We start from the raw sequence: 26,903 nt of genomic DNA, 5'->3' as shown, positions 1-26,903 counted from the left end.
CCCCCCCCCCCCCCCGGGCCTGCGTCGCAGACGTTATCTAACCCCAGTTAGTAACATCTTCGAAGCAACGCTTATATCCTTATTCTGGTCCCCTAGACTGCAAAACAGTCGGTTGTTTTCTTAAAATCAGCAAAGAAATCGGTAACACGTGGCGTAAGAGTCTTACGCACGCGATCGGGCGTGAGCGTCTCTCCCCAGTCTCGCTCTCTGTTTTCAGCCTCGTTCCAGACCATTTGTTTGACTGCTCGCGCGTTCTTGAATACGCAAAAATACGGACTGTTTTGCAGTCTACTGGGTCCCCAACGGACATAAAGAGTTGCAGGAAATACGTTTCGAATTTCCTTTCAACCTGATTAGTAAATCGACAATGGCAATTTTGACAGGCTAACTGTAGCGCGTACTCAAATCCTGGTTCACAGCTGAGGACCCAAACAGGGATTTCGGTGCTGTCTTGCGTGAGCTGCGCCAAAAGCAAAACCTTTCTTCATCGTGTGAAAATGAGCTGTATTTGCATGAAAATGAAAAATAAGTTTCATATCATTGAAAATCAAAGGCTTTGCACTTAGCCTTGTTTGAAACAGAGGCTTGGGCCAATATTCTAATGTCCCCTGTTGAAGGGGCAAGAGGGAATCCAAAGTTTTGTTGGAAGGTTCCGCTTGAACTCAACAGGTTCAGAAGTCTTAAAGCTTAGTTTTCATTTTGAACCGAACTAAAATAGGCTTCTGACCTCAACAAAGACATTGACCCATGTAACGAAATCTAAGACAGTCTTGGATTCTGGATTCCACGCTATCGATTCCGGATTCCAGGTACTGGATTCTGGTTTCTTTGTCAGTGGAACTTGGATTCTGGATTCTAATCGTTAGTGGGATTCCGGATTCCTTGAGCGGTATTCCGGATTCTAAAGCCCAAGACTCCGCAATCCGCATTCCCTATTAAAAGTGAGGCGAAACACATGAGCCAATCCAGTTTTTCATGTACCACTTTCTGAGCCAATCAGCGGCAATATCAAACCACAAGTGCCCCGCTGATTGCCGCACTTTTGCCGGGCATGGTGGCCGCGACAGGGACATGCTTCCCAATCTGTCATCGATTCTTGTATTGATTTGGTCAGTGTTGTGATTACCCAGACCTGCTTCCAAGACACGTAATTGACCTTGTTAGGCCATTAATATAAAGAACCTTCTTTGTACTAAACTGTTTCCATGAAATATGGTCAATGTAACAACCTTAGTTTTTTACATTCCTGACCTTGCAAATGGCGCTTTCCTTTTAGTCAACCGAGACAATGATGTGTGTAAATGTGATCAGGGGACTTGCGACTGCAACAAGGAAACACAAAGAAGCTTTTGCTCGTGTTTCAAGGGATTTGAAGGTATCACCAGTAAACTACGTAGGTGTAATCAAATGGTGACGAGTCAAATTAGGGAATAATTTCACGCGCGTTTCATAACTAAACCATTTGATAAACAATTAATAACATGGATGACAAATTAGCCTCCCAATCGAAAGTTTTTGACTTGTTTACAAAATTAATTATCTATCGAGAACTCCACGTGCTGAAAACTGTAGAGCTAAACATTTTGGCTTAAGTTCATAAGCAGAATTTTTCGACCAAACACCTGATAGGATCCTTCTTGATGTACCCTAAACCGTCTATTAATGCCCTGACATCTTCATTCATAACATTTTAGAACTTTGCCGTCATCTCGGTACTGACACGTACGGAACGTTGCCCTGGCAATTTTTTAATCTCAAATGTGAAATAAGAAATCAACTCTGAAATTTCACGCCAAAATGGAATTATAAACACATACCGCTTGGACGTGAATTTCTTGATTGCCCGTTAGAAAGACAAGGTCTACGCCTTGACGTGACTGCCTAATGAGGCGATAATGTGAATGGAACAGCAGGTATTAAAATTGTAGCCTGTCTTAACAGTTCATAAAATCTGATGTTAGCTCAGTTGGATGGGCGCCTATTTGCTGAGCGGATCCACCAACCAGGGTCCTTAAAAAATTTAGTAAGATCATGCTTGGTTTGATTTTAGGTCTCACTGAGGCCGTTAGCCTTGTCTCCCTCACCCTTTCTTAGCAATTGGAAGGGAACTTGGGGGATTCTACACCGCTAAAACGAAGGCAGACAACGCGGTGTGCGAACCTCCAGTTAAGGAGTCCCCGCTCGTCGCTTGTAATCGTGCTCCCCTTTTTTCATTCCTCAGTTTTTAGAGAGTTTTAAGTGTTACACTGCCTTACTTTTTCCTTCTGTCATTAAACATGTGTTCTAAGTGCTTATTATTGATATTTTTGTCTCTTAAAGGCAACAAATGTGAGATAAATTCCACAGCAGCTGAAATACAAAAAAATCAAGGTAAATGATGCAGACTTTTATAAGTGTTTGGTTTATTATTATTATTTTTTTGTTATTACCAAATTTTGCAGCACCTCATGATAAAAGTTTTCTCTCTCCTAACATGTTAAACCAGTTTACCAAGCTATATTTAGGAAAGAAAGAAACCTGCGTTTAATAAAATAACCAATTAAAATAAAACTACGTTAAATTGATTCAACAGGATTTTTAAAGAGTATTTAATCAATTATCTTTTATTCTTTTGCTAGCCACCTGCAAATTTTTCATCTTGGGCACCCCTGGTAGAAGAGGATTTTTCTCGCGTGCGGCGGGAAGGTTTGGCCCGAAGCGTCCCGCCACAGGCGCCATTCCACCACAGGCTGACTCACCACCCACCCTCCCTCGTGATATTTTAGGTTAATTAAGGGACATACAGATATCATGCTCCACGCGACCCCCTAGAGTCACCCGCCTTTGCCGCTGGCGTTTCTAAATCTGTGCCTGCCATAGTGAATAAATAAACATTTCGTGTAGAAATTTAGCTTTTTGTTATCTTTACTCATTAGCTGAAGCACTGGAAAGAGAAAGAGAGCAGAAAAGGAAGAAGGAAGGTGAGCTAGACCCTTTTGTTTGTCTTGTGGTGTCAGAATTAGTGTAGACACTTCATCGAGCTCAAAACGACATTGTTGATGTTCTTTTCACACACTGTGTAAAGAAATGTGGTAATGTTGATCTGCAACAAAGACGCCAGCCTAGTTTGGGGTTGGGGCGGAGGGGGGGAGGGTAGAGAGGGGGACTCAGATTGTCTATTTATTTGTCCTTGTTAATTTTCTTTTGAACGTTTCTTGTTTTCTCATCGAACTCGACCCTCTCACCTGCTCTTTATTTAATGAGCCGCTTCATCTAAAAATGTTTATAATAATCTGAGTAATGGTAGCCTAGAAGTAAAAATATTACATAACGGTTCTCATCTCCTGGTCGGTTCTGGCCGGTTTAATTGGCAAGACAAGGATTCTTATTTAGTGGCTGTTACGTTTGAGAGCAAAACTCGACGAAATGCCGAATTTAATGTGAATCTAATGAATCTAATGTGAGCATATCAATCACTTTGCATGAACTCTTACAGTTGAACCTGCATTAAGCGGCTCGTAATCAAAGTCCCGAAATAGTTGTAGAAAAGAATGGGAACTTAAACCTTTATTATGCGGCCACCTTTTCTCCGTCCCGACGAGAGTTCTCCCATTGTTGTCACCTCTATTAAGAGGCCATCAAGCGCTTAATAAACTTAGTTCGGCTTTATTTCAAGAATATGATGAAGGAAAATACAGTCCGAGATAGAAGATGAAGACCCATTGTGGACCAGTAGTGCTGCTCCTGTCGCGTGTTTGTAATGCTAATTTATGACTAACCTCTATTGAGTGGCCAACGTCCATTAAGCGACCACTTGCCCTTACCTCGAGTGTGGCCGTTTAATGGCGGTTCAACTGTTTTTCTTGTTGTATTTCGCATTCTTACTACTTCCGTACTAACACATTCTTCATATTCATCTTCCTTGACTTAGCCGCTGAAAAGAACAGAAATATTGGTTTAGCAGTGGCTTTTTCTTTCCTGGGTGTTGTCGGAGGAGCTGCGGCCATGTGGTGTTACATGAAAAGAAAGTCGCACAAACCTAAACCACAAAGTATGTCGATTCAATTGGTTATCCTCTTCTAATTTTACAAATCGTGAAGTTTAGGTTACCATAGATATAAACTTGCCAAGTCTCTGTGGGGCGTCTTCCCAGGCCTTCTCGGTCAATGTATTTCGGTGACGTATCCGAGACGAACGGCTGGGAGACGCCCTTAAAAATTCGCTCGGAACACGTGACCCGAAGCGCATAGGCCGCGTGGAATGATAAGGCCTAGGGACTAGGCAAGATACAAACCAAAAAATAAGTATTTTTCTGCCGCATATGCTGAAGCCCGGCGCGGAATCTTTTGAATAAGCTCCTCGAAGGGGCTTATTTTTAGTAGCCATGCTGGAGAGAGGAAGTTGGGTGACGCCTTAATATAAGTTACATGGGTCATCGTAGAGCATCCAATCCATGATTTTATATCATTCATCCGTTACTTAACAACGAACCTTTGAGTGTGTGCAGTCTGCAGATAATCATCAAATACACTTTCAAAGAATTTTCTTTACAGTTAGTGATTGCTTTGCGTTCCTGTTCAAATTGTGATTTTTAGGGGAGGGCTTTGCAGGGAAGGGGAGCTTAATACCTACCATAAGCTCTGACATGAGCCGATTAACCCGTTAAGCCCTGAGAGTGATCAGCATCAAATTTCTCCTCGTAATATCAATGCTTTGTAAAACAGAGTGGTCATGAGAATTACGGATATGATCACACAAGATGAATTTGCTTGATATTTAATCAACTTCTCCCCACTACTTCTGTGGGAAATGAATAGGGGCAACAAATGAGAATTCAAATTTTTGATCTTAGGGTGTAAAGGGTTAATCAGTTATCGACTCCTGACTTTGACGTTGAGTTAAATGATAGGGTGATTTGGGCTTAAAGAGGAGGGGTTCTAGCAGAACGGCTGTTTTCGAAGGCTAGAGGGGTTCATGCTCCTTAGGTTACAGTAATTTATACCGCAATCGACGAAGTACTTTCCTTTACTGTTAACTAGAGCGGTTTTCATTTGAGTGTCGAAAAGTAATTGGTTTTGCACTTTCTACACGATGCGATTGGCTTAAAAGATTCGCGCCACTTTTTCATCCAATCAGAAGTAAAACCAGAGCCAATTGTGACGCGCTCGCATGCATTTTCCCGCGCTTTGCGTCAGCCACATGTAATTACTTCGAGTTTTGATTGGTTCAATGTATTGTCTGTGTCCTATGTGATTGGCCCGAGTAATTACTTTGGTTTTGGTTTTACGACACTCAAACGAAAACTACTCTATTGAGACATTGTACTAACAATTATGTCTCAATTTCTTTCCAAGGGTTTGGATTTGATAGCGTTGAGCACGTGAACTATGACGGTGGAGAAATGATGTACACCAATCCAGCTTACAGCAATGTTGGAGATGAGGGCATCGTCACGTTTGAGAGCAAACCGAAATTATAACACAGCTGGAAGTGTAAAACGGATGGGAAGGGTGGGTGGAATGATGCAACTCATTCAGTCATTCGCCACTTGCACATCTCCCATGATGCACCTTATTTGCCCGGCGGGGTGGGGGGGGGGGGGGGGGCAAATAAGGTGCATTATGGGAGATGTGCAAGTGGTGGATACAGCTGTTTGGGAATAAAGGTGCAGTTAAGTGTCGACCAGGGAGGGGTGGGTGGAATTTCTATCACCGATCGAATAACCTGCAACATAAACATGCGGGAGGGGTGGGAGCTGAGCTAGCGACGGCACGCGAAACATGAACCTGACGCATCCTGTAAATTTGAATTTATTTCAGGTACAGTTACGTAAATAAGAATAAATTTTGACGATATGAGCTCAGAGCTGATTACCAAGCAAATAAAATGAGAGCGCAAGGTCACTATTCAATCTTATTTTGGGCCTTTGCATGACACTTTCGATAGAAATTGTTTCTTAGTTTATTTTATTTCACATTGCTATACAATCAACAGTAATTACTTCCAGTCTATTTACAATACTAACGAACAGAGCGAAAGCTTAATATTACACAGGCAAAAAATATCGAAAAATTTTGGTAGTTGTATAGTGGAACCCCGTTAATACGGCCACCATTTGGCCCAAAAAATTGGCCGTATTGACGGGGCGGCCGTATTAACGAGGGTTTTTTTACAAGAAAATGTATGCCGATTTTTCCAGGCTGCCAAAAAAAGGTGACCGTAATCACGAGGTGACAGTAAGGCGGGGTTCCACTGTAGTAAAATGACGCCATCGTGCAGTTGTCCTATTACCTGTGATTACGTAATCTAATTCACTTCTTTCGTTGTAGAGATATCACAAAGCTTTTTCTAAGCACCTTAAAGTAGATGGAAGTTACAAGGTTATTTCAGTTTTATGCAAGATATAAGCTTAGTCTTATCACTCTGTATTGTACTTAATGATTTTTATTAAGAGGTTCGTTTGATTAGAACCAAACTTTTGCGAGGTTAAAACAGTGTCTATAAGCGTCTTGGACATCAACGTATTTTCATTTTGAAAGTACCGACAGAGATTTGACTTGCAGCGCATTTGTACTGCTGTTAAGCGTTTTTACCTTGTAGATAAAGCTTACGCTTGATTTTATACTGGTAATTATTTCTTTTAAGATGATTTTTTTATGGGTTGATTATTTTTACAGCAACACACATTTTCTTTTTTAAATAGACATGCGTTTGAGGGAGTTTCCTGAGATTTTCGTATCCATGTTTAGAATATAAGATTGAATTTAAAATTGCAAGTAAATATCATTTTTATGTAATTTAATGCAGTTACGTCCAGGCAATTTGCTCGGGCCTAGGGCAAACGTCGAACTTTTTATGGGACTAACCAAACTCTAATTTGGGTCGAGGTCGAACTGAGGACGCGCCGAAGCAATCAACTGAATGAGAGCAGTAATAAATTTTGTCCCGAACGAGGCTAAACATACATTATCATACAAATTTTTAATTTATTTCTTTACACTCTTTTTTTTATATAAGAATGTTGTTTTTCCGGCCCAGGCTGAATATTCTTATTTTTCTGCCGATTTTAGGCTGAAAATATTCTTGTATTATTCTTAAATTATAGCTTATGACATTTCCGTTTTAGGATATATTGGGGTATCAAGTATAGTTAGTGCAGGTTTTTTCGCCTTGTTGGCAAGTTTTGCCGTTCAGAGAATGGAATAAGTTGAAAACATATCATTGTCTTGTATACAGTTTTTGGACACACAAAATTATATCCTTTTCTGAAAACCTCAGCCTGGGGTTTATTCTTAAAATATTCTTAAAATTACGCAAATTTCAGCCTCGATATTCTAATAAAATTTATTCTTATAGAAAAAAAAGAGTGTAGTTCGTCGCATGTGAAGATCGACGTTTACCCGGAGACGATCTTTAGACGTTCTTGCCGTCTAAAGCAGCACGGATAGAACGTGTTTGAATCACTCATTTTGAGGAACTTATAAACTGCAGAAACTGAGCCAGTCGTCGAGCGTTTCTCTCAAACTCATTAATAATTCGTAGAGAAAGTCAAAGGAAATTAATGTTTAGTGAGTGTTTGGAAATCAGATGAAAAACTGCTCAGTTTTGCATCCTTAATTTCTCCTTCTAAAATCATTTTGTTTGAAAAGTAATATCAAGCATTCGACACACTATTTCATCACCAGATGAAACACCTCGAAGTTTGTCAAAAATACTCCGCTGCGCGTCGTATTTTCAACTCTATTCTCGGTGTTTCATCTGGTGATGAAACACTGCGTCTCATGCTTGATATATTACATAATAAGATGCCTTTAAAATGAGCACAAAAATTTTAGAAACTCTCTCGATCGGACTTGCGGAAAAAAAAATGCTGAGTACGTTACTGAGGCATTTAACCGTAGTTCCTGATATTACGGCTTACACTGAGGGCTCACAATTCCAGAGATTCTAGCTTTAATTTGGCACTTCAAAAACCCAACACCGATTACTTAAAAAAGAGCCTGTACAGTACCGCAAATGATCCCCAACCGCAAATGATCCCGAGACCGCAAATGATCCTCAAAATGGACCGCAAATGATCCTCGACCGCAAGTGATCCCTAAAGTCGACCGCAAATGATCCCTTGAAAACTTGAGGAATGGAATGGATTTTATGGGACTGATTACATAAAAGGACTGATTATAAAAAAGAAACCTTTTTCTCTCGCCTTTTAAAGAAAAAGGGAAGGAGGACGCTACATCTCACTCTCAGGTCAATTTATACAAGGCGAAAAAAAAAAATGGAATAAATCTGAAAAGGTATAGTATTTACCGTATACTTCTTCCTTTGTCGATTGCTTCAATTTCCTTTCAAGAATGAAAAATTTAAGACAGGCAGGACGTTACACAGAAAAATTGTTTTAACACCTAGAAGCTCAACCTTTCTATTGAGGAATACAAAGCCGGGCACCCTCTACCTAACAAGAGCTTTATTGACTTTACTGATCTTTTTGAAAGCATGAAATTAATCAGCCAGAATATTTCATTTTGATTTTTCTCTGAAGTGTTAATTTTACGTGATAAACAGCAAGACATTTGTTCGTAACTTAGGTGCCCATTACGAAACAAGACATGATTTAACATAAACACAAGTCAAAATGCCCCCGAACTTATCAATGTACACAGGTTTCGGTTTATTTCGAAATAGCAACTTTCTTACATCTCATGAACGTGTTGTGAATTGTTGTATTAGCGTTTTTATGTATATTCATTTGTTGTGCTTTGCTGAAGACAGTTACCAGAAATCTAAACCTGGTAACGAGAAACGCAAAGCCAGGTAAGCGGTAGTTATCGTGTGACAAAACATCGTAAGAAACCGTCACATTCACGGACTAAAAGAAAATCGCTTATGATTATTCGGATCCAGGAGGCACTTAAGAGAAAATTAAACAACCTAAAACCCTTATTTAGCGGCAATGAAGAGCACTGCATTTCAAAAGAGGTAAAAGGAAATGCTCTTGCATCAAAGGGCAAATCATGCCGACCAGAAACAACAATAACCGCAGAAATTGCGTGTCATGACCTCTCATTATGCAATAAGCAGCAAAAATCACATTTGCTCAGTCAAAACGTTTTCCTCAGAGGTATAATCTACCCGCCAGAGCCGGAAAAAAGTCATTGGAACAAGCAGCATTTTAGCATGAGGTAAAAGTCGTGTGTTGCCTACCTACTTCGTTTTTACTCTTGAATGATTTTTTTCATTTAGGTTTTATTCATGTATTTATTTGAGAAGTAAAATTTAGCTTTTAATCTGACTTATTGTAATAATAATAAAATCGACACGATGATCCGCTAACCTGATTCCAAGTCATTCCTATTTTTCTTTCGGGATCATTTGCGGTCGACTTTGGGGATCACATGCGGTCGAGGATCATTTGCGGTCCATTTTGGGGATCATTTGCGGTCTCGGGATCATTTGCGGTTGGGGATCATTTGCGGTACTGTACAGAGCCTTTCTTATCGCGGTGCTAAGCTGTGGAATTTTCTCCCAACATGATAATAGCAAAATGATTTTAAAGAAATGTTTGTGCGATCTTGGTCTCCAGGGTACTATTTAAGTTAATTTTTTTAGCTCTGTATATCTGTAATTTAATATGTCATAATTTTTATATTTTGATACTTTATTGCATGCACACCTTTCTTGGAAACCGATTCTCTCCAGCCTCGTTTGCTTGTAACCGAGAGGAGCTGGGAACGAAGTTGGTCTCTTAGGTGCTTTGCTGCGCAAGCATAGCGTACAAATGAAATAAAATTTCTAAACGAATAATTGTTGTTCTTTTTATTATGATGACATGTTCTGCCTATGATAAAGACTTGTTCATATTTCTTTTGCTTGTGATGGAGAAGTTTAATCTTACTGGAATACATCATACATGTCATCCAGTGACTCTACAGTGAGGTTTGTCCATTCCATAGGCCTAATTATTCCACATGGAACGAGGGGTTTAGTTTTGTCTGTGGCGCAGGCTACCTGTGTACAAACCGTGCAGATTTTCCCTGACCTCTGCACGTGGTCCCAGGAAATTTCGACACAGAAATGCATTGGAGTGCATGACCACATGAGGCCTGGGGAATGCTGTACATTAATTACAGCATTCAGTAAGCAACCCAGCTTGAATTCAGTGAAGATTTTTGTTATCTAACTTTACGATACAAGAAGAAATTAGAATGACATACATGATAGAATGCCATTACTGGATAGAATGGGACAGGAAAAACAAACCTCTCTTTCTCCTTTGAGGGAGGAAGAGAGAGAACCCTGGGAATAAGGGAGAGGAAAAATGCCTTCCCTTCCACTTGAGAATGACAAAAATGCTTAACAGTATTATGAAATACAGCCATAAAACTATTAACTCCCAGTTACAAGCAAAACAAACACTTTATTACATGTATTCAAACAAGTAAAGAATGCTTGTGTTTAAAAGACAATTCTACAGTTGTGAACGTGTAGTTAGCACCTTGCTTTGAACGAGGCTTGGGTTTACTGATGCAGATATAAATATTTACACATCAATATCAGGCTACTCTTAATTTTATTATAAGAAAAAAAAGACTCACAAACAATCTGGTAAAGAGTTGAACACCACTTAATCCCACAATTGTAAAATGGGCTTAATTAGAAACATGAATTTAAAAGGATTGTGGCAAATCAGTAGCTAACCTGTGCCACAGACAAAACTAAACTCTGGTCAAGTCCTGTGAAACAGCACCAAAATCCTTGTTCTGGGCCCTCACATGTGTACCTGAATTTGAGTACGTGCCATGATTGGCCTGTTAAAAATGCCATTGTCGGTTGATTTGCTAATCAAATTTTAAAGGGAAACTTAGGATGCAATACTGGTAATTTGTTGAGTCTGTAAGGCGTCCAGTACAAGGATATCGGTGCTGCTTTGCAGACATAACCAAGGTTAATTACATCTGCAAAGCAGGCTAATCAGGAGCTATAATTTATTAGCTGCATTTCTGCAAGGACTTCATACTCTAGATCAGCAGGCATTCATGACAGGAAATTCAAGTGGAGCCCTAAATATCTCAAGGTGTGAGTGGACGGCGAGTAAAAAAAAAATACTGTTTACCTACAGCTACTATAACTCAAGATTTCTGATATGAGGATGCATGCTAAAAGTTTCAACATTTCCAAGTTCTGTTGCATCTGTTCTGTGATACATGTACAAAGGTATTCTCATCAAATGTGTGAGTAACATGTCCTATATATGAACTAACTACAAAATCCATAGCTACAGCTGTTGTTTTAATGTAAAGTGTCCATACAATAAAGCATCATCTCACCAGGAAGCCAGTAGTTTTGTTCCATGCTGAGCTTGCTTCCCAAGTTATTTGGAACTCTCCTGACAAGTTTGACCTTATCCTTTGTTCTTTACAATATCAGATCTTGATCAAGCTTGATGGACAAGCTCATAGGAAGCAAACTTGCTCTAGCACAAAACCACTACCAACCCGCACTTACCAGTCATTTTGATACAAAGTTGTTTTGATGCAGGTCGATTGAGTTGAGGTGTAAATAGTCTCGTATTGTTGGCTTATAAAATGAGGAATGTACAGTTTCACTGCTAATGTTCGTATCGAAACGACTTGAATTGAAACGTATTTGTATCGAAATGACCAGTTTCGTCAACCCACACTGAAATGAAAAGTAGCTCTAAATTGCAGCTCCATATGTGGGCATCGTCTTATTAGTATATGTATGGTAAACAGCGACAGTCAGTCTATGAAACTTTCTTCAATTGAGAGAACAGTATGTCAATCCCAGAGTTTTTAACTTCACTTTCCTGTAGCCGCTAATGGGTTTCTAAGAACAAGGATAACAGAGTCGCCCCTGAGAAACATCTTGGCAATATATCTGTCCTTGTTAACAGGTTTGGCCTTCTTCCCTTTTCCTGACTTTGGAGTTTCAGTCCACATTTCTTTCACGTTTTCAAGAACCATGTTGCAGTGTCTATCGAACGCTTTCACTCTGGCGAGCAACTTTTTGTTGTTGCGACAGTTTATGAGAACTTGAGTGTTATTCTTCACAGATTGCGTTAAAACAGACAGAGGACCCGTGTTAAACTCTTCTTGCTCTCTCTGTGCGAGTTCCTCTGGTGTCATCTCACCCTTAGGCTTGTTCATTCTGCGGAGAAAAAGAGCAAACTTTGAAATAGAAAAAAAAACTACTCGGCAAGCTGAGGTATGACAACTAGAAACTTTAAGCCAAGATTATCCTCTTTCGCGGGGTCATATTTGCAAAATAACTTGCAAAAGAGATCAATTAATATCAGATAAAATAAAATGAGGTTTTTCTTACAAGGATGCCATTTTCTTTTCCTGATATTTGAAAGATAACTACGTCCACTCTCCCAACTATAGAAGAAACGTTTAGAAGCGTTTGAGTTTCAAGGATCGCTGGCGCGTCTTCTATAAATCTCATGCGCTTTAGTTACATGCTTTGTAACCGTTCCTTCTAGCGTTGCCTCCACGTTCAGTTTTCGTGTTTGTATTAAAAGCTTGTTTGTAAAACTTAATTTCTCCTAAAACTTATTCAAAACTGTTGCCAATAGTTGAAATAGAGCAAGATGTCTCTCGCAGATGAACTTTTGGCCGATTTAGAAGAAGCCGCCGAGGAGGGTGATGTGGACTTTAGAGATCATGACGATGGAATTGAGGAAGCAATGGAGACAACAGACAGTTTAGACTCGGATTCGAAGTCTGTTAAAAGCGTTGCAAAGCTCAAAGACAGTAAGCAGTTAAATGACGTTCTTTCTGGGATCGAAAAATTCAGTAATCAACCACGCGATAAGGTGTTCGGTCCAGTTGAAGTCGACCCAGAATATCAGCTGATTGTGGAAGCGAACAACCTGACAGCGGAAATCGACAATGAAGTTAACATCATTCATAAATATGTCCGAGATATTTACTGCAAACGCTTCCCGGAGTTAGAATCTCTTGTTCCTCATCCATTGGATTACATCCGCACTGTTGAACTTCTAGGAAATGACCTTGAAGCCATCAAGGTGGACTTGACAGATGTTTTGCCTCCAGCAACAAAGATGGTGGTGAGTGTTACTGCTTCTACAACTCAAGGTGAAAAGCTCGAAGAAGATGATGTAGAGCGACTCATGGAAGCCTGTAAAACTGTCACTGATTTACTGGAGGCCAAGATTAATATATTTGAATATGTCGAGTCGAGAATGACATTTATTGCACCCAATCTATCAATTATTGTTGGAGCATCAACTGCTGCCAAGCTCATGGGTTCAGCTGGTGGGCTTACAAGCTTGTCAAAAATGCCGGCCTGCAATGTCTTACTATTGGGATCTCAAAAGAAAACTTTGTCAGGATTTTCTAGTGCAGCAATCTTGCCTCATACTGGGCATATTTATTTCAGCGATTTTATACAGGTTTGTATACATATATAACAGTCATTAAAACTTAGCGTTACATGCAAGGGGAATGGATGGGGAGAGGAGGAAGGAGGACAGTAAAGGAAAACATTTCCTTAGGGTGCAAAGAAAGTCAGTTTTACAGCCTGCCATGCGGGCAAGCTGTAGATAGCATGTACTAGCCCACAAGTCATTTGAACTAGCCCCAAAACCCTTTTTGATTGGCAGGATTGATAACAATCCTTCTGTAATTTGAATTTCCCCCAAAAACAGCACTTGCCTGTCAGGCAAGTCAAGAACAAAAAACACTAGCCCGATAGCAAAATCCACTAGCCCTGGGCTATGGTACATGACTTTCTTTGCACGCTGATTTCCTTTTCCTCCTTTTTCTCATTCCTCTAAATGCTTTGTGGTGGATGAGTTTCCTTCATTGTTTCAACAGAACTGCCAGCTATGTGGGCTATATACAGGCAAACCTTCATGTATGGCCACCCCTTGTAAGTGACCAGCTCCCATAAGGGGCAACCTATCCAAAACTGTTTTTGAATTTCCATTGTTCTTAATCTCTTCTAAGTGACCACCTCATACAATGTCTGATCTGTGAGTTTGCTGTACGTAGTTGAATTACTCGAGAGTATTAAAAAAACTTTTATAAGCAACATAGATTTACATAATATAATAACCTAAAATTTGCACACAGTACTTTCTCTCCGAAAGTAAATGTGTCCGCACTTCAGTCCACTAACCCTTCACAGGAGGTTTCACAGAATATATGAGCATGCATTGGGATGAAGAAAAGGAAGGTGCATCATTCAAGTATTGGTCTTGACTTGACTCCTGTGTAATCAGATTTGTGATATCCTAACAAAACTCAGCATTAAAAGTAGAAAGTCGCTTAATGCTAGCATCTTTCTGTCTGTTTGTAGCAACACTACAAAAACCCTATGAATAGAGCTGCCTCTTTAATGTTCCCTTCCAACGGGGATGTTTTGCGAGAGAGTTGTCTGCACCTAAAAAATTCCATACTGCCTATATGAATTCATCCAGAATCTGGTCAAGAGCTTGGACTGTTTGTAGTGGTTTTGTTGCACCCTTTCAGCAATTGTTTAGGCATGACAGACCAAAAACATGAGGTCACAAAGTTAAAACGCTGAATTTACCTAGAAACACTCAATTCCTAGGCACATAGTTGCTTTAAAAGAAGCATTTGAGTATTGCTGGCCCTGAAATCACAGCAAAACTCAAAGTCTTATGACAATCAACAAGGAGGAACAGAAACTAAAATAAATATACATCTGGAACCACATAACAGATTAATCATATAATTAATTATACAAACCTCAGTATTACATGAGTTAAGTCTTCAGCACTGAGTTTTTGAGGTGTACAATCATGCAGATGTCTCTCCCTGTCTGTATTCATAGGCTATAAGAAGTAAGAACAGAAAATTGAAGCCTCCAGATAGGAATATTATTAAGATGGCCATGAAGAAACAGTAACTTTTAATACTATTTTCAGAAGGGACATTAATAATTTGTATTTCTCTATGTTTCAGAATATGCCTGCTGATCTGAGAAAGAAAGCAGCAAGAATTGTTGCAGCGAAATGTTCACTTGCAGCAAGAGTAGACAGCTTTCATGAAAATACTGATGGATCTGTGGGGCAGCAACTCCGAGAGAATATTGAAGGCAAATTTGATAAGTTGATGGAACCTCCGCCACTGAAGGAAGCTAAGGCACTGCCAAGGCCCGATGATGCTCCTCGTAAGAAGAGAGGTGGCCGCAGGGTACGTAAAATGAAAGAGAAATTTGCTGTGACAGAGATGAGGAGACAGGCCAACAGACTGGAGTTTGGGCAGATTGGTGAAGATGTGTATCAGACAGACTTGGGTTTCTCTGTTGGTACGATGGGAAGGAAGGAGAACACGGGCCGTGTGCGAACTCCTGCTGTTGACAAGAAGACACAGGTTTCCATCTCCAAACGTCTGCAAGTAAGTACTCTCAAAGCTCTCTTAATAGAGGCTATTCCACAGCTCCTTTAACAAGGCCCTATTTGATCTCTCCTCACAAAAGTCATTTTCACAAGCAGCCAACTCCAGTATTGCAGACACTTTTTTTTTACTTCCTTGGGTTGTCCGCCTAAGGGAGTTTCAATTATTGTGTGTGAATGCCCACACAATAGGCGCGCATTGCACTCTATATAAGTGCACAAACAAAATGGAACAAAAAAACAAAAACAAAATGACAATGTTTAAATAGGCATAAAAAAAAATTACAAAATGACAGATTCAAAATGTGTGCAGAAGGGAGCAATGATCAGTAACACGACAAACACACAATTAAAAAACTGCCATTGTATCATCCCTAGATTTAAGAAAGAAGAAAACAGTAGCAAACTCAGACGTTTTTCTTGTTCTACACTCTGCATTTGGCATGAGTATAAATTTATAACCTTGATGTTGGTTATTGAACTCATCATTTTGTGCATGCATTTACTTCTTTTTTTTCCCTTACTGAGCGACGGTCCCATAAAATAGCCAAAATCTTGAGGACAACCCTGAAGTGTATTACAATTTTCAATGTGGCTTGGTCTTCCTTCATAACGTAAGATTAATGTCTCTTGTTATTAGCGGAGTCTTCAGCAGTCCCAGAGTTTGGGAGGACAGACAACAGTGCGACGAGGAGTTTCAGGAACAGCATCCAGCGTGGCATTCACCCCTCTGCAGGGATTGGAGATTGTCAGCCCTCAAGCAGCAGAACAGAAAGTGGAGAATGCCAAGTATTTCTCAAGTACTGCAGGCTTCCTGAAGGTCAAGAAACAATGATTTTAGCTCATCAGACTGTTGGACATGTCTCTTTACCTCGAAGGAAAAGATGGCTCCATATCAAAAGAAATTGGATTGCCAGTCCAATGTTTTTTTCGTTCTTTTGGGTTGTAGTGGATGGCATCCAAAATATATTAATAATACAGTACAAGGAATAGCCTCTTATGAGGAGTTGTGTCATTTGCATTGCACAGCAGTCATGAGTGTAGTTGCAAGCTTGCTCTCTATTTGGGGGAGTCGCAAGAAGTCATGCTAGAGAAGGATGTGAAAGGAAACGCAAGTGTAAGGGGCGGGGAAAGGAAGTGGTGTTTGCGTCTGCTCCTCTTGCTCACACATTCTCTCATGGCTTGCTTCACTCACCATAATTGGAGAGCTTACTGATTGGCTAGAATAGTTAATGTTTCAGGAACTGCAGAGCTGTGGGGTTGATTGGGCTATAAGGAATAATTTCAACAGGAATTTTCTTTTTTGATTTACAAAAGTACTTTGATTTTTTGTGTTAAAAGTAAACTCAATTTTCTTTGTGAAATGTTCGTTCTTGTGCAGAAACCTATCAGAATGGTGATAAAATTTGACAAAATTTTCTTGGTATTGATAGAATGGTTATGGTTATATCATAAGCTGTAAATTTCCAAATTTCCAGGGAAAGCATGCCAGTGGACCCCCTAGATAATGACGCAGCTTTGGCACTCATTGAGCTTGGACTACACGTGAATCCAACGTATGCTCTGTGGTCCCTGTGTATGGAGAAGAGAGCGTGCGATAAAGCAGCTATTTATAATTGTGTAAAATGTAAACAGGGTTTATTTATGGTTCATGTTTTAAACGATGTCCTACAATCCAAATCTCCAACTTTTTAATAACAATGATTAATTTTTTCTGCAACTTTACTGTAAACAATAAGATACCCTTCATGGTTATTGACTTTTGAAGACATTTCAGTTCTGCTTAAGGCTGTTTACAAAATTGTCATTAAATATTATCAGTAAGTTAGAGAAGAAATAGTTCTAATTACAAATAAGTGGAAATAAGAAACAATGTTACAGTATTACATAGATTTAATACCAAGGGAAAACAGTGCGAGTTGTAGATACCATTTTTTTAAATCTAATTTTGTAATGGTCTGTTGGACTCTGGATCTAGGGTGTTAGCGCCAAAATAAGCTTGATGATCAATAACATTTGAAACTAGACAGAAATATTGTACTGTATGGAAATCATATTTGTATTAAAGAACAGGCGGGAGAATGGAGAAAGATTGGAGAGTGACAGGGATAGTTACTCCTCTTCGTTTTCTCCTTTTCTCGTTCTCAGACTCCTCACGGTCAGCGTAACCGTTACAAAAGGAGTCACTAGGGACAACTATCGAATATGTCGAAGAACGTATGTTAGCATCTAAAGAAGAGCTGATCAGCAAAAATATACAAAGTAGACATACTGAATTCAGTATTCTGCAAAGCTGATCGTATTATGTGAAAACTAACTTTGCAAGACATCATCAACACATCATCAAAAGAACCCAAAACAGAGCGGGGTTGTACCCGTCGACAGCTCTTTCGCCATTAATATAGTGGGGTTCATTTACCGAACAGCGGCTGGTAATCGAGCCTACCGTTATTGTGGCTCGTTAGGGCCATAATAATGTAAAATAACCCGCTCACTCTGATTGAAGCGATGACACAAAAGGAGTTGTCCGCTGAGGAGGCTATACTGCAGAAAAAATCGGAGAAGGGGCCTTTTCCGATTTTTTCTGAGGCGAAGCGGGGGAGGGGGGGGGGGGTCTGTACACACTAGCTATACTGGAGTCAGTGGAGTCACTGAGCCTGGTTCTGCCATTGGGGATGTGATTTGATGCAAACTTTGAATGGTTGGAATGGGATCTTATACATAACAGAAAATTCTTCAGATTATCTTTGGACTATGTATATTTCTTTACTACTACTTTATAGAATTGGGAAAATCTCGTTCTTGTAGTTATCCTCGTCTTATAAGAATCTAAAGCTCTCTGTTGTCAGCATCTTGTGTAAACCTAAGGCATCTAACTCTTTCAAGGTACCCCTCTCCCACCCCAAAGTCTCGGGGGCCCCTTCCGAAAGCAAAGTCTCAGGATTCACTCCCCTCCCACCCCTCCCACTCCTCCCCCTATGATAAAGTTGGTAGTACCCAGTCTACCACTGCGTCTACCACACGGCCACCAAAGCGCTTTGGGGAGCTACACGTACACTCTTGGCCTTTGATCGCATCTTTTGTCTCACTTTCTCTCATTTAATTCTTAACTTTCTTTGGTTTATTCGTGTGAGGTAAAATGCGTCTACTCTGTGGAACTGTAGCGGCTTTAGCGTTTCTAACCATGGCGAGTCACGTGCTGGCGGCGGACAAAAAGAACACAAAGAAACTGCAGATTGGTGTAAAGAAGAGGGTAGAAAACTGCGCTACACGATCCAAGAGTGGCGATACCTTGCACATGCACTACACAGTGAGTGAGAATACAAAATGGCTGTGTTTTGAAATCCTACTGAAATCCTACCGCAGTAGCCTCAGTCTTAAATATAAATGTTTTATTGTCAGTATCTCAACCCTGAGGTACAATGTAAATGGAGCCTGAATGTACAAGCCCCGTGGTTTTCTTTGCAGGCTGCCCTGCGATAGGAAATCTGTAATTTTCCCCTTGGTGGTAATGTGAAATAGGGTCCTGAAATGTTATATTACTAAAAGGTAAAGTTCAAAACCTTGAATTCATAAAATGGTACCTGTATTTTCTTATCCCTTTAAGTCCCAAGTGACCAACATCAATTTTCTCGTAACAACATCAATTCATAATTAAAATAAAAGTTTATGAGAATGAATAAAATGATCTCCTAAGGGAAAATGCTTTGACCTTTGAACAAATTCTCTCAACTAGTTCTTTAAGGAAATGTATGGAGATCAGTTTGGAGAATTTGTAAGTGGATATTGGGGCTTTAAAGGGTTATTAATCATAACTATAACAAAACCTCAAATCTGCTTGGCTATCAACTGTCCTGATTTCCATTCTTAATATTTTCTGGAGATAAAATATTATGAGCTCTTTATCAGGACAAACAAAACTTTTCAGCTATTTTTTAGACTCTGAGTATTGGTCTGGCTCTATATATTAAGGCTGTCAGCACAAGAATGGGTGTTGGAGAGCAATAATGGTTTAAGTATAGTTTCCTGTCTTTTTGGCTGTCCATAGAAAAGGAGTATGTTTGAGGATGCCATCTTCAACTATAACATTTGACATTAGGACAGTAATTATTATTAGTACTTAACACTATTTTATGTAATATATTATCTATAAAAGACTAATCTGAGATCAGGCTCTATTTTCGTTTCGCTCTGGCAGGCAAGAGAGAATGTATGAGAACCGCTCAAATTGGGCCTGATCTCAGGTTAATAAAAGACAATTTCCAACACTTCTTCTTCCCAAAGGACTGCAAAGTTAGTTTTTCTTTTGTCTTCATCATCAGTCTTTGATGTCTCATTTCAAGGTACAAGTTCATTTGCTTCTTGCAGATGCAAGCTAGTTAACTGGTTAAATTGAAAAAAATTAAGGTATTATTTGCCACCATGTTTGGATATAGTATATGATATGACCAGCTGTCTACTAATTCACAGGGAACATTAGATGATGGAACACAGTTTGACAGTAGCATTCCACGTGGGGAACCTTTTGTATTCACACTAGGTGTAGGACAAGTAATTAAAGGTGAGTGTCAAATTTACAAGTATTTACATTATGAGTCTGATTGCACATGATTGCAGAACTTTTTGATTTAAATGTCCTCACCCCCAAGAAAAGTTATTTCAGTGAAGATTATTTACATCTGAAGTAGATAAAGCCTGTGAGAGTAGATGCCTTTTTTGGCTCTTGTTTTACCTAGAAGAGCCAAAAAAGACATCCTCTCTCGTAGGCTAAAGTGTAGACTGTACGGTACAAGCAGAAATACTCAGAATAAAAAATCTGTAACCGCCAGCAGGATTTGAACCCACAACCTACCAGTCACCGGCTGAACTCTTAATCAACCCAGCTATAGGTGACTCGTGGATGGTCAGAGGACTTTGCATCTTTTGAGTACACTGGCCGACACCAGTCCAGGCAGTACCCTAGCAGTGCTGTAGAAACCATATGCAGGGCACCCTGGATTTCACAGGTTCAGAGCACCAGGCTCCTTCAATTTTTCTTAGGGCACAGCTGTGCCAGTCAAAACAGCACACTAAACTACCCTGCATCTGGCAGGCACCATTAAAAAATGTTGTGTACACTTTAATACAACCAACCACCCAATACACTGAAAACTGATACAGATATAATTACATACAGTACAATACGAGTACTCAGAGTAAACCCTTTTGAATATTAATTGGCTGTAGAGTCTCCTCTGATCTCCCTCTCTTTGTAAAGTTAAATAATTGTTTTAAAACTTTCAATGTGACGATTGATATTTTTCTGGGATCACACATTTTTAATGGTTTTCTGGGTTTTGTAGGTTGGGATCAAGGTCTTCTAAAGTAAGTAATGAGTGTTTGCAAAATGTATACAAAATATTATTATTGTATTTTAGGTCGCTTGCTGATAAATGAGCAGCAAAATGACTTTCACATTCTTGAAACGATGCCTCAAGAGCTCATGTTTTATTTTTTCTACTGACTTGTTTCAAGTACACTTTGCAGTGTATTTAGTACATATAACTTACATTTTGTTTATTTTTTTTGTTTAAGTAAGTGTATATTTCGTAGAGTTTAATAAACTGATATCTATTCAACTATTCTATTTTATTCTGTTTAGTCATGCCATACTGTCTCTAAAATAACTGCAAAAGCGTCAGTGTAGTGTTCATAATCTTCTGACTATTTTTTTTTTTCTGTTGATAGCATGTGTGAGGGAGAGAAGAGGAAGCTTGTTATCCCATCAGATCTTGGTAAGTTTTTACTGACAGTAATTTCCCTCTAACAATATATTACAGGGTTCATACAGGTCATCATAAAAAACCTGGAAAGTCATGGGATTTAAGCATTTGATTTTCCAGGCCTGGAAAGTGAGGGAATTTAATTGTTGGTCCTGGAAGGTCATGGAAATTTTAAGTTTTGTTTGATAGATAAGTTACTGCATATGACAAGGCAAGGACAATGTAAGATAAAGAGGAGTAATTAACCAGTGCAAGAGGCCCACATTTTGGTGGACACCAGAGTTTGTGTCTGTTGAACTGTTTAGGGTCCAAAAATTCCCTAAAACAAGGAACGTTTTTAAAATGAAAGTTCGAAAGTGACAGCTAAACCTAAGGTCTTGGAAAACTTAAAAAGGTCATGGAAAAAGTCATGGAATTTGAAGAGCTCAAAAGAGTGACCCTGTGTTACTCACTACGATCATAACTATAACAAACTTCTCAAATCTGATTGGCTATCAACTGTCCTGATTTGATTAATGAGCATGCGCTGAACTGTGAACCTGTCCCTTTAACTGTGTTGTACATTTACATGACTGTATCCTTTTTTTTTTGGCAAATCTTTGTTTACACTTTTTGCCTCATTAACATATGCTTATCACTATCTGATGATGCTAATAAAATAAAGACTCTGAACATTGAAAGGGCACAACAGTGTCAGTTATCTGTGAAAATTTGTGCCCAATACACCGAATGGTTTCGGAGAAATTCTCTTCTAAACACTCGAAATTTTACAGAGAATGTATGGTTTGCTAACTTTTTTTGCCGCCCAGCAATTTCACAGTTTTTGATGGCTGATATTTCCTTCAATATTGTTTGCAAGGAGCTGCAAATTGTGCAAATTGCTCAACTTAATCAGCTCTTTCAACTTTTGCATTTACTTCATATGTACGGCCACAGCTTCTATGAGTTAAGTCGTATGCTAATGAGGAAAAATGTGAACAATGACGTTAGCAACGATTTGCCTATATGACGACCTATTTCCAACTTCATTGTCATTTTTCAGTTTCATTCCATTGAAATATGTGTATAATGACCTATTTCCAATTTTACTGTCATCTTCTAGGTTATGGTGATAGAGGAGCTCCTCCTAAGATTCCTGGTAAGTTTTTTGCTTTGAATTTTTTAAGATGAATAAAATTAATATATTTAGTTTTTTGCACTTTGAAACAGGACTGATTAGAGTCCAGTATAATTTTTCTGTAATTGATAGTGACTAAACAAAGCCAGGTTAGTCGGATTTGCTCAAACCAGAAGACCCGAAATGCTTGTGAATCAAATGGAGATGTTTTCATTAGATCAAGACTTGAGGGCCTTGGTCCATGCATCTCAATAATATATATATATATATATCTCTTTTTTCCTTTACAGGTGGAGCTACCCTGATTTTTGAGGTTGAATTACTAAAAATAGAGAGAAAATCTGAATTGTAATTTCCAGTGATCAGTTCTAATGTAAAATAAATACCTCTTTTTGCAGGCTATATTTTTCTCATGACTGTCACAACTTATTCCTTTTTTAAATGCTTTTTCATCTAAGACTTAATTATGTAAGAGGCAAATTAATGTTTTTTATACATTTGAGTTAAGTAGATTAGTCACTCACATTGACTGCTTCAATAGAAATAGTGATTAGCCTTATAAATTTATTTGGGAGAATCTTTTTTTTACATGTGTGAAAAGAGCAACTCTTCAATCCCTTTATGCTAGCAAATTTTTATGCTAGTTTGTCTCTTCAGTTGATGAAGCCAATTTGACCCTTTATCATCGAGTGATGTAATAGGCCACCAGTAGTCTCATGGAAAATACGTTGTCTCTTTTGTAACTGAACTTTTGTCATGAAATTTTGATTAAAAGCTAGTAACACCTTTATTTTGTATTGTTATGCATTTAGTTGGAATATCTTATTTACTGTGTCAAGGATTTAGCGCAATAATTACCCCTAACATGGTTGCCATAGAAATTGGTTTTCAAAATTCCCTAATTAAAATAAAATGTTCCCGACCAAATCAAATGAATACAAAATGTTTGAATGATACGGTAGCAGCCCCAGACTTCTCTTTAATTTTATTAAAAGAAATTCCTTCCTTTAGTCCATCCTTTTAGGTGAACACAAGCATATTTACTGGCCTTGCTTAGACTCCACTCTACAATGATTAGCCAGGGCTTTCGAATGTCATCTGTCTGGTGCTAAATTCAATGCTTAACCCCTTTTTACTCTCCGAACCAAGAGGAGAAAGTAAAAAATTATCAGTGACCACTGGGTGTGGGATTAGAGAATTTGCATTTCAAACATGGTGATGCCCATGAAATGGTCATTGACTCGGTGTCAACTCAAACTTCTTCACAAAGTTCTGATATCAAAATTCAGTTATTTAAATAAGTAACTCAGAAATTAAGTTCGAGCTGAAGAGAGCATGCTTGTGGTATGAGATCAGATACCCTAAAAATTGATTTAATCATTTATTTAAATTTATGGCATTCACATTCTCAAGAAAATCATAAAATGTCATAGTTATACAGGAATAGCAAAGGAATTCACAGAAAAGTGTGATGTACACTCACAGAGTTCTTGCTTTAGCCTGTATACAAACTCTCTGCCAGGGGACTCTAGACAAGTCTGGGGGCAGGGGAGAGAAAGGGGAGAGAGCTTCTTTCTTTTTTCTCCTCTGTCACCTGAGCTCCTGGGAGAGCTTGCTTGAAGTTATTATTGTTTTTGCTCACTAAACCTATCTTACGCTTACGATAGTTTGAAATTCCTGTCACCTTCAACTTGTAGTTTCTTAAGGTCTTGTTGATCTCAAAGCCTGATACACAAGTTGAGATGCTCTTTCGAGACAGATATGCTTATCAGCATTCTGCAGACCCTCAGCAAAAACAAGTGCATATTAAAATAATTTAAAAAGGAAATTCAAAACTACATATCTAATTACAAAAGAAAGAAAATACTTATTGGAAGTTGCCTTTGATCAAATTATTACTTTAAAAGTTTCCATATAATAAACTGCCGGTACATGAAAATAAACAGAATTCTCCTAGCATTGATCAATGTGATCACTCCTGCTGCACAAAAATAAAAAATATTGTGCCAAGATTTTTGGGTGCTCAAAATTAAACAAACACCAGATAATAAGAGTTCAACCACAAGGATTAATATCATCTGTTCTTCATTCATCTATCCTCTGAAAAGATCTTCCTACTTTCTTTGGCCCTGGACTAACCATCTTCTTTCTTGCTTCTTGACGCCCACTTTCTTTGTGATCAAAAACACAATTATGTTGCTCTGGCAATCGATGCAATTGACAGAAGACAAAATCTAAAAGAAAGAATGAGGTAAAATGGACTTAAAAGTGATTCCCTGGTTTTGCACTGCGCATCTCTTACTGCGCATAACAAGATGGCCTCCGTAAAAAAGAGCATGTGAAGTAACATTATTAAAATGAAGTTGACCAAAGAGAAATGCCATTGCAATTTTTGCTTGCGGTTGCTTCTTCCCGAGGTGAGGCTCAATGTGGTGGGAATGTGCATAATGTAAGCAGTACGCGTGTTGCTGAGTTCGACTTCCTCATGGAGAACCTCGATAGTGGATGTTTAATTTGTGCTTATTCACTTTGATTTTCATTTAAACGCTTTCTTTATCACATTGTGTCCTAAATGTGATATCTCGATATAAATTCTGTAAAAACGGATTTTTTAACACTTTCTTTCCCCTTTCGCATACATTCTATTTTGAAACTCGCCCCAGTCCTCTCTCAAAAATCAAGGAAAATGCGTTTGGTGCGCACTTTCTGCAGCTCTACCGCAAAAACGAGTAAAGTGACCCCCTTTTTTTATTTCATGATTTTAATAAGGACAGTGCTTCCTTTCAGTGAGAAAAAAATTGGCACCAATCTATGTTCAGTTTTTTGGCAATTTTACTAAATTGTACGGATTGAGCTATCACGTGTCGAATAGCGCGTGTCCAATTTAAATCTACTTTGGATCGTAAAGTAAAAACAAGGGCATTAAAAGGCATTTTTCTGATACATAAGTGGATAAACAATACATTAAAGTCAAATTCTGTGCGATACCACATGCATCATTGAAAAAATCTTTCCTTTCTGTCTAGTTTTGGGCTGCGCACGGTTTTTGTCAAAGAGTCCAAAATAGCTGTATTTGTCAGCATTGTGACGTCAAAACGAGCACAGTGACCCCCACTTTTTATTACCTTTTTATCATCTTCTTGACTTGTTACATCAGTGTACCAAGTTTCATCTACAATCTATGTTAGGTTCTTTTACTAGGGAATCACCTTAAGGATACCAAGTAAAAGGCAAGCTTTGCCACAGGACATAACACTAGAAGTAAGAATTTCTTCCCTTTGCCCTACTGCACAACAAATTAATGTAAGGAAATTTTCACTTTTTCTGTCTTCAAGGGCCCAAAATATTTAAGACGGAATCCAGCAGGACAGTGAGTAATTTTAATTTTCAGTGGACCAAAATCTTGTACCAGAATAAGTTAAAGCATATTGCATTCTTTCTTACATTTTTCAAGGGCTAAAGATGTAATATTAAATCACCTGTAGAAACACCAAAAAAAAATTCTTATGGGAGCCCAAGAAAATGAATGTCATCCTTGTTACAGTTTTATGTCCAAGCTCAACTTTTATGGGTCAATTGCATTTCTGTCCAGGGGACATTCCATTTTTGATCCAAACCCCTCCCTTAAGGATGACAGGTTTTCAAATGGGGGGTGGGGGGGGGGGGGGCGGTGATCTGACAAATTTTTCAAAGGTGCCAACATGCAAAGAACGAACCCTTCGGATTTCATTTTTCAAAGGGCCGCAACAAAAATTTGAAGATTCAGTTTCTAGTCATCCTTCGGGGGGTGGGTGTCCCGTGTGGATAAAATATAGACCATCCCCAGGGTCCTGGAATCAGTTGTTCGAATGCCGATTAGCGCTTAACCCGGGTTTCTCTTTCTTGTGTTCAAAAGCCTTTTCTCGGTTAATTTTCTCTGTTATATTTAGAGCTTCCAATCATCAACTTGTAGACAAAAAGAATTAAATCTGAAATGCTTTTTATCCCTTCAAATCTGAATTCAAATCTCGCTCTAACCCTGGGTTATCTTAACCCAGCTTTGAACAACCCAGCCCAGGCGAAAAGTGGCACCAGATTTCGTTTGAGCAAGGACGCAACGACATCATACATGTACACTACATAAAGGGCGATCATTTGGTGTACTTACCACATCTACAATTGCCCAGTTCTCTCTGAGCAAGTTCAAGTTTGGCCTTGCACGTCCAGCAACGTTTTCGCTTCTTCTGTGTAGATATATCTTTTCCTAGGACTTCATTTCTCGATCCCTTTTCTTGCTCGCTTGTTTTTAAGTCTAGAGAGTTGTTTCCCTGAGCTGCTTGTTCAGTTTCTGTTTTCCTACACTTTGAATCGTTCGTGTCACCTTGGACTTCGCGGTTGACTTGATGTTCTCTCGAGATCACCTTTCCAAGATCATGTTTCCATTCATTTCGACTAGAAGTTTGCACTTTAGGTATATTCGATGGAACGGAGGCATTATTCTCTTCTACTTTCTCCTTTCGTTGTAATTCTAGAAACAGAGGAGAAATGTATTCAAAGACATGAAAAACTGCCGTCAGACTGCATGCGTGACCTTAGCTTTGCAATGTTGTGTCCACCGTCCATTATAAAATTTAACGCCTGATAGAGAAGCACAAACGAT

The 26,903-nt window shown here is 38.9% G+C and overlaps 5 protein-coding genes across 5 annotated transcripts in view; 3 read left to right on the top strand and 2 right to left on the bottom strand.

The window, feature by feature from the left end:
* The window catches only part of LOC140942491 (uncharacterized), a 31,372-nt gene extending 25,811 nt beyond the window's left edge, over positions 1 to 5,561 (top strand). The window contains exons 25-29 of the mRNA XM_073391402.1: positions 1,277 to 1,375; positions 2,320 to 2,370; positions 2,916 to 2,960; positions 3,911 to 4,030; positions 5,334 to 5,561. Of these exons, the coding sequence (XP_073247503.1) occupies positions 1,277 to 1,375; positions 2,320 to 2,370; positions 2,916 to 2,960; positions 3,911 to 4,030; positions 5,334 to 5,458 (440 nt within the window). The 3' untranslated portion in view covers positions 5,459 to 5,561. The remainder of the gene's footprint in view (positions 1 to 1,276; positions 1,376 to 2,319; positions 2,371 to 2,915; positions 2,961 to 3,910; positions 4,031 to 5,333) is intronic.
* A 4,815-nt stretch (positions 5,562 to 10,376) lies between these two features.
* LOC140942490 (small nuclear ribonucleoprotein Sm D2) lies at positions 10,377 to 12,465 on the bottom strand. Its single transcript, XM_073391401.1, has 2 exons — positions 12,322 to 12,465; positions 10,377 to 12,147 (listed from the first exon to the last, which is right to left on the bottom strand). Exons 1-2 carry the CDS (start codon positions 12,330 to 12,332, stop codon positions 11,799 to 11,801), a joined length of 360 nt encoding a protein of 119 aa, XP_073247502.1. The 5' UTR covers positions 12,333 to 12,465; the 3' UTR covers positions 10,377 to 11,798.
* Positions 12,466 to 12,503: 38 nt separating this feature from the next.
* On the top strand, positions 12,504 to 16,329 carry LOC140942482 (U4/U6 small nuclear ribonucleoprotein Prp31-like). The gene is made up of 3 exons (XM_073391393.1): positions 12,504 to 13,414; positions 14,952 to 15,386; positions 16,026 to 16,329. Exons 1-3 carry the CDS (start codon positions 12,590 to 12,592, stop codon positions 16,218 to 16,220), a joined length of 1,455 nt encoding a protein of 484 aa, XP_073247494.1. The 5' UTR covers positions 12,504 to 12,589; the 3' UTR covers positions 16,221 to 16,329.
* A 2,070-nt stretch (positions 16,330 to 18,399) lies between these two features.
* On the top strand, positions 18,400 to 23,054 carry LOC140942489 (peptidyl-prolyl cis-trans isomerase FKBP2-like). Its single transcript, XM_073391400.1, has 6 exons — positions 18,400 to 18,695; positions 19,856 to 19,946; positions 20,728 to 20,749; positions 21,113 to 21,159; positions 22,250 to 22,285; positions 22,555 to 23,054. Exons 1-6 carry the CDS (start codon positions 18,525 to 18,527, stop codon positions 22,614 to 22,616), a joined length of 429 nt encoding a protein of 142 aa, XP_073247501.1. The 5' UTR covers positions 18,400 to 18,524; the 3' UTR covers positions 22,617 to 23,054.
* The window catches only part of LOC140942488 (AN1-type zinc finger protein 3 homolog), a 4,518-nt gene continuing 321 nt past the window's right edge, over positions 22,707 to 26,903 (bottom strand). Inside the window, exons 3-4 of the mRNA XM_073391399.1 lie at positions 26,412 to 26,771; positions 22,707 to 24,498 (exon numbers count right to left, since the gene is read on the bottom strand). Of these exons, the coding sequence (XP_073247500.1) occupies positions 24,350 to 24,498; positions 26,412 to 26,771 (509 nt within the window). The 3' untranslated portion in view covers positions 22,707 to 24,349. The remainder of the gene's footprint in view (positions 24,499 to 26,411; positions 26,772 to 26,903) is intronic.

The sequence above is a fragment of the Porites lutea genome, chromosome 7 (assembly GCF_958299795.1).
Source record: "Porites lutea chromosome 7, jaPorLute2.1, whole genome shotgun sequence".
Lineage (NCBI taxonomy): Eukaryota > Metazoa > Cnidaria > Anthozoa > Scleractinia > Poritidae > Porites > Porites lutea.
This window is presented reverse-complemented; position numbering and strand designations above follow the sequence as displayed.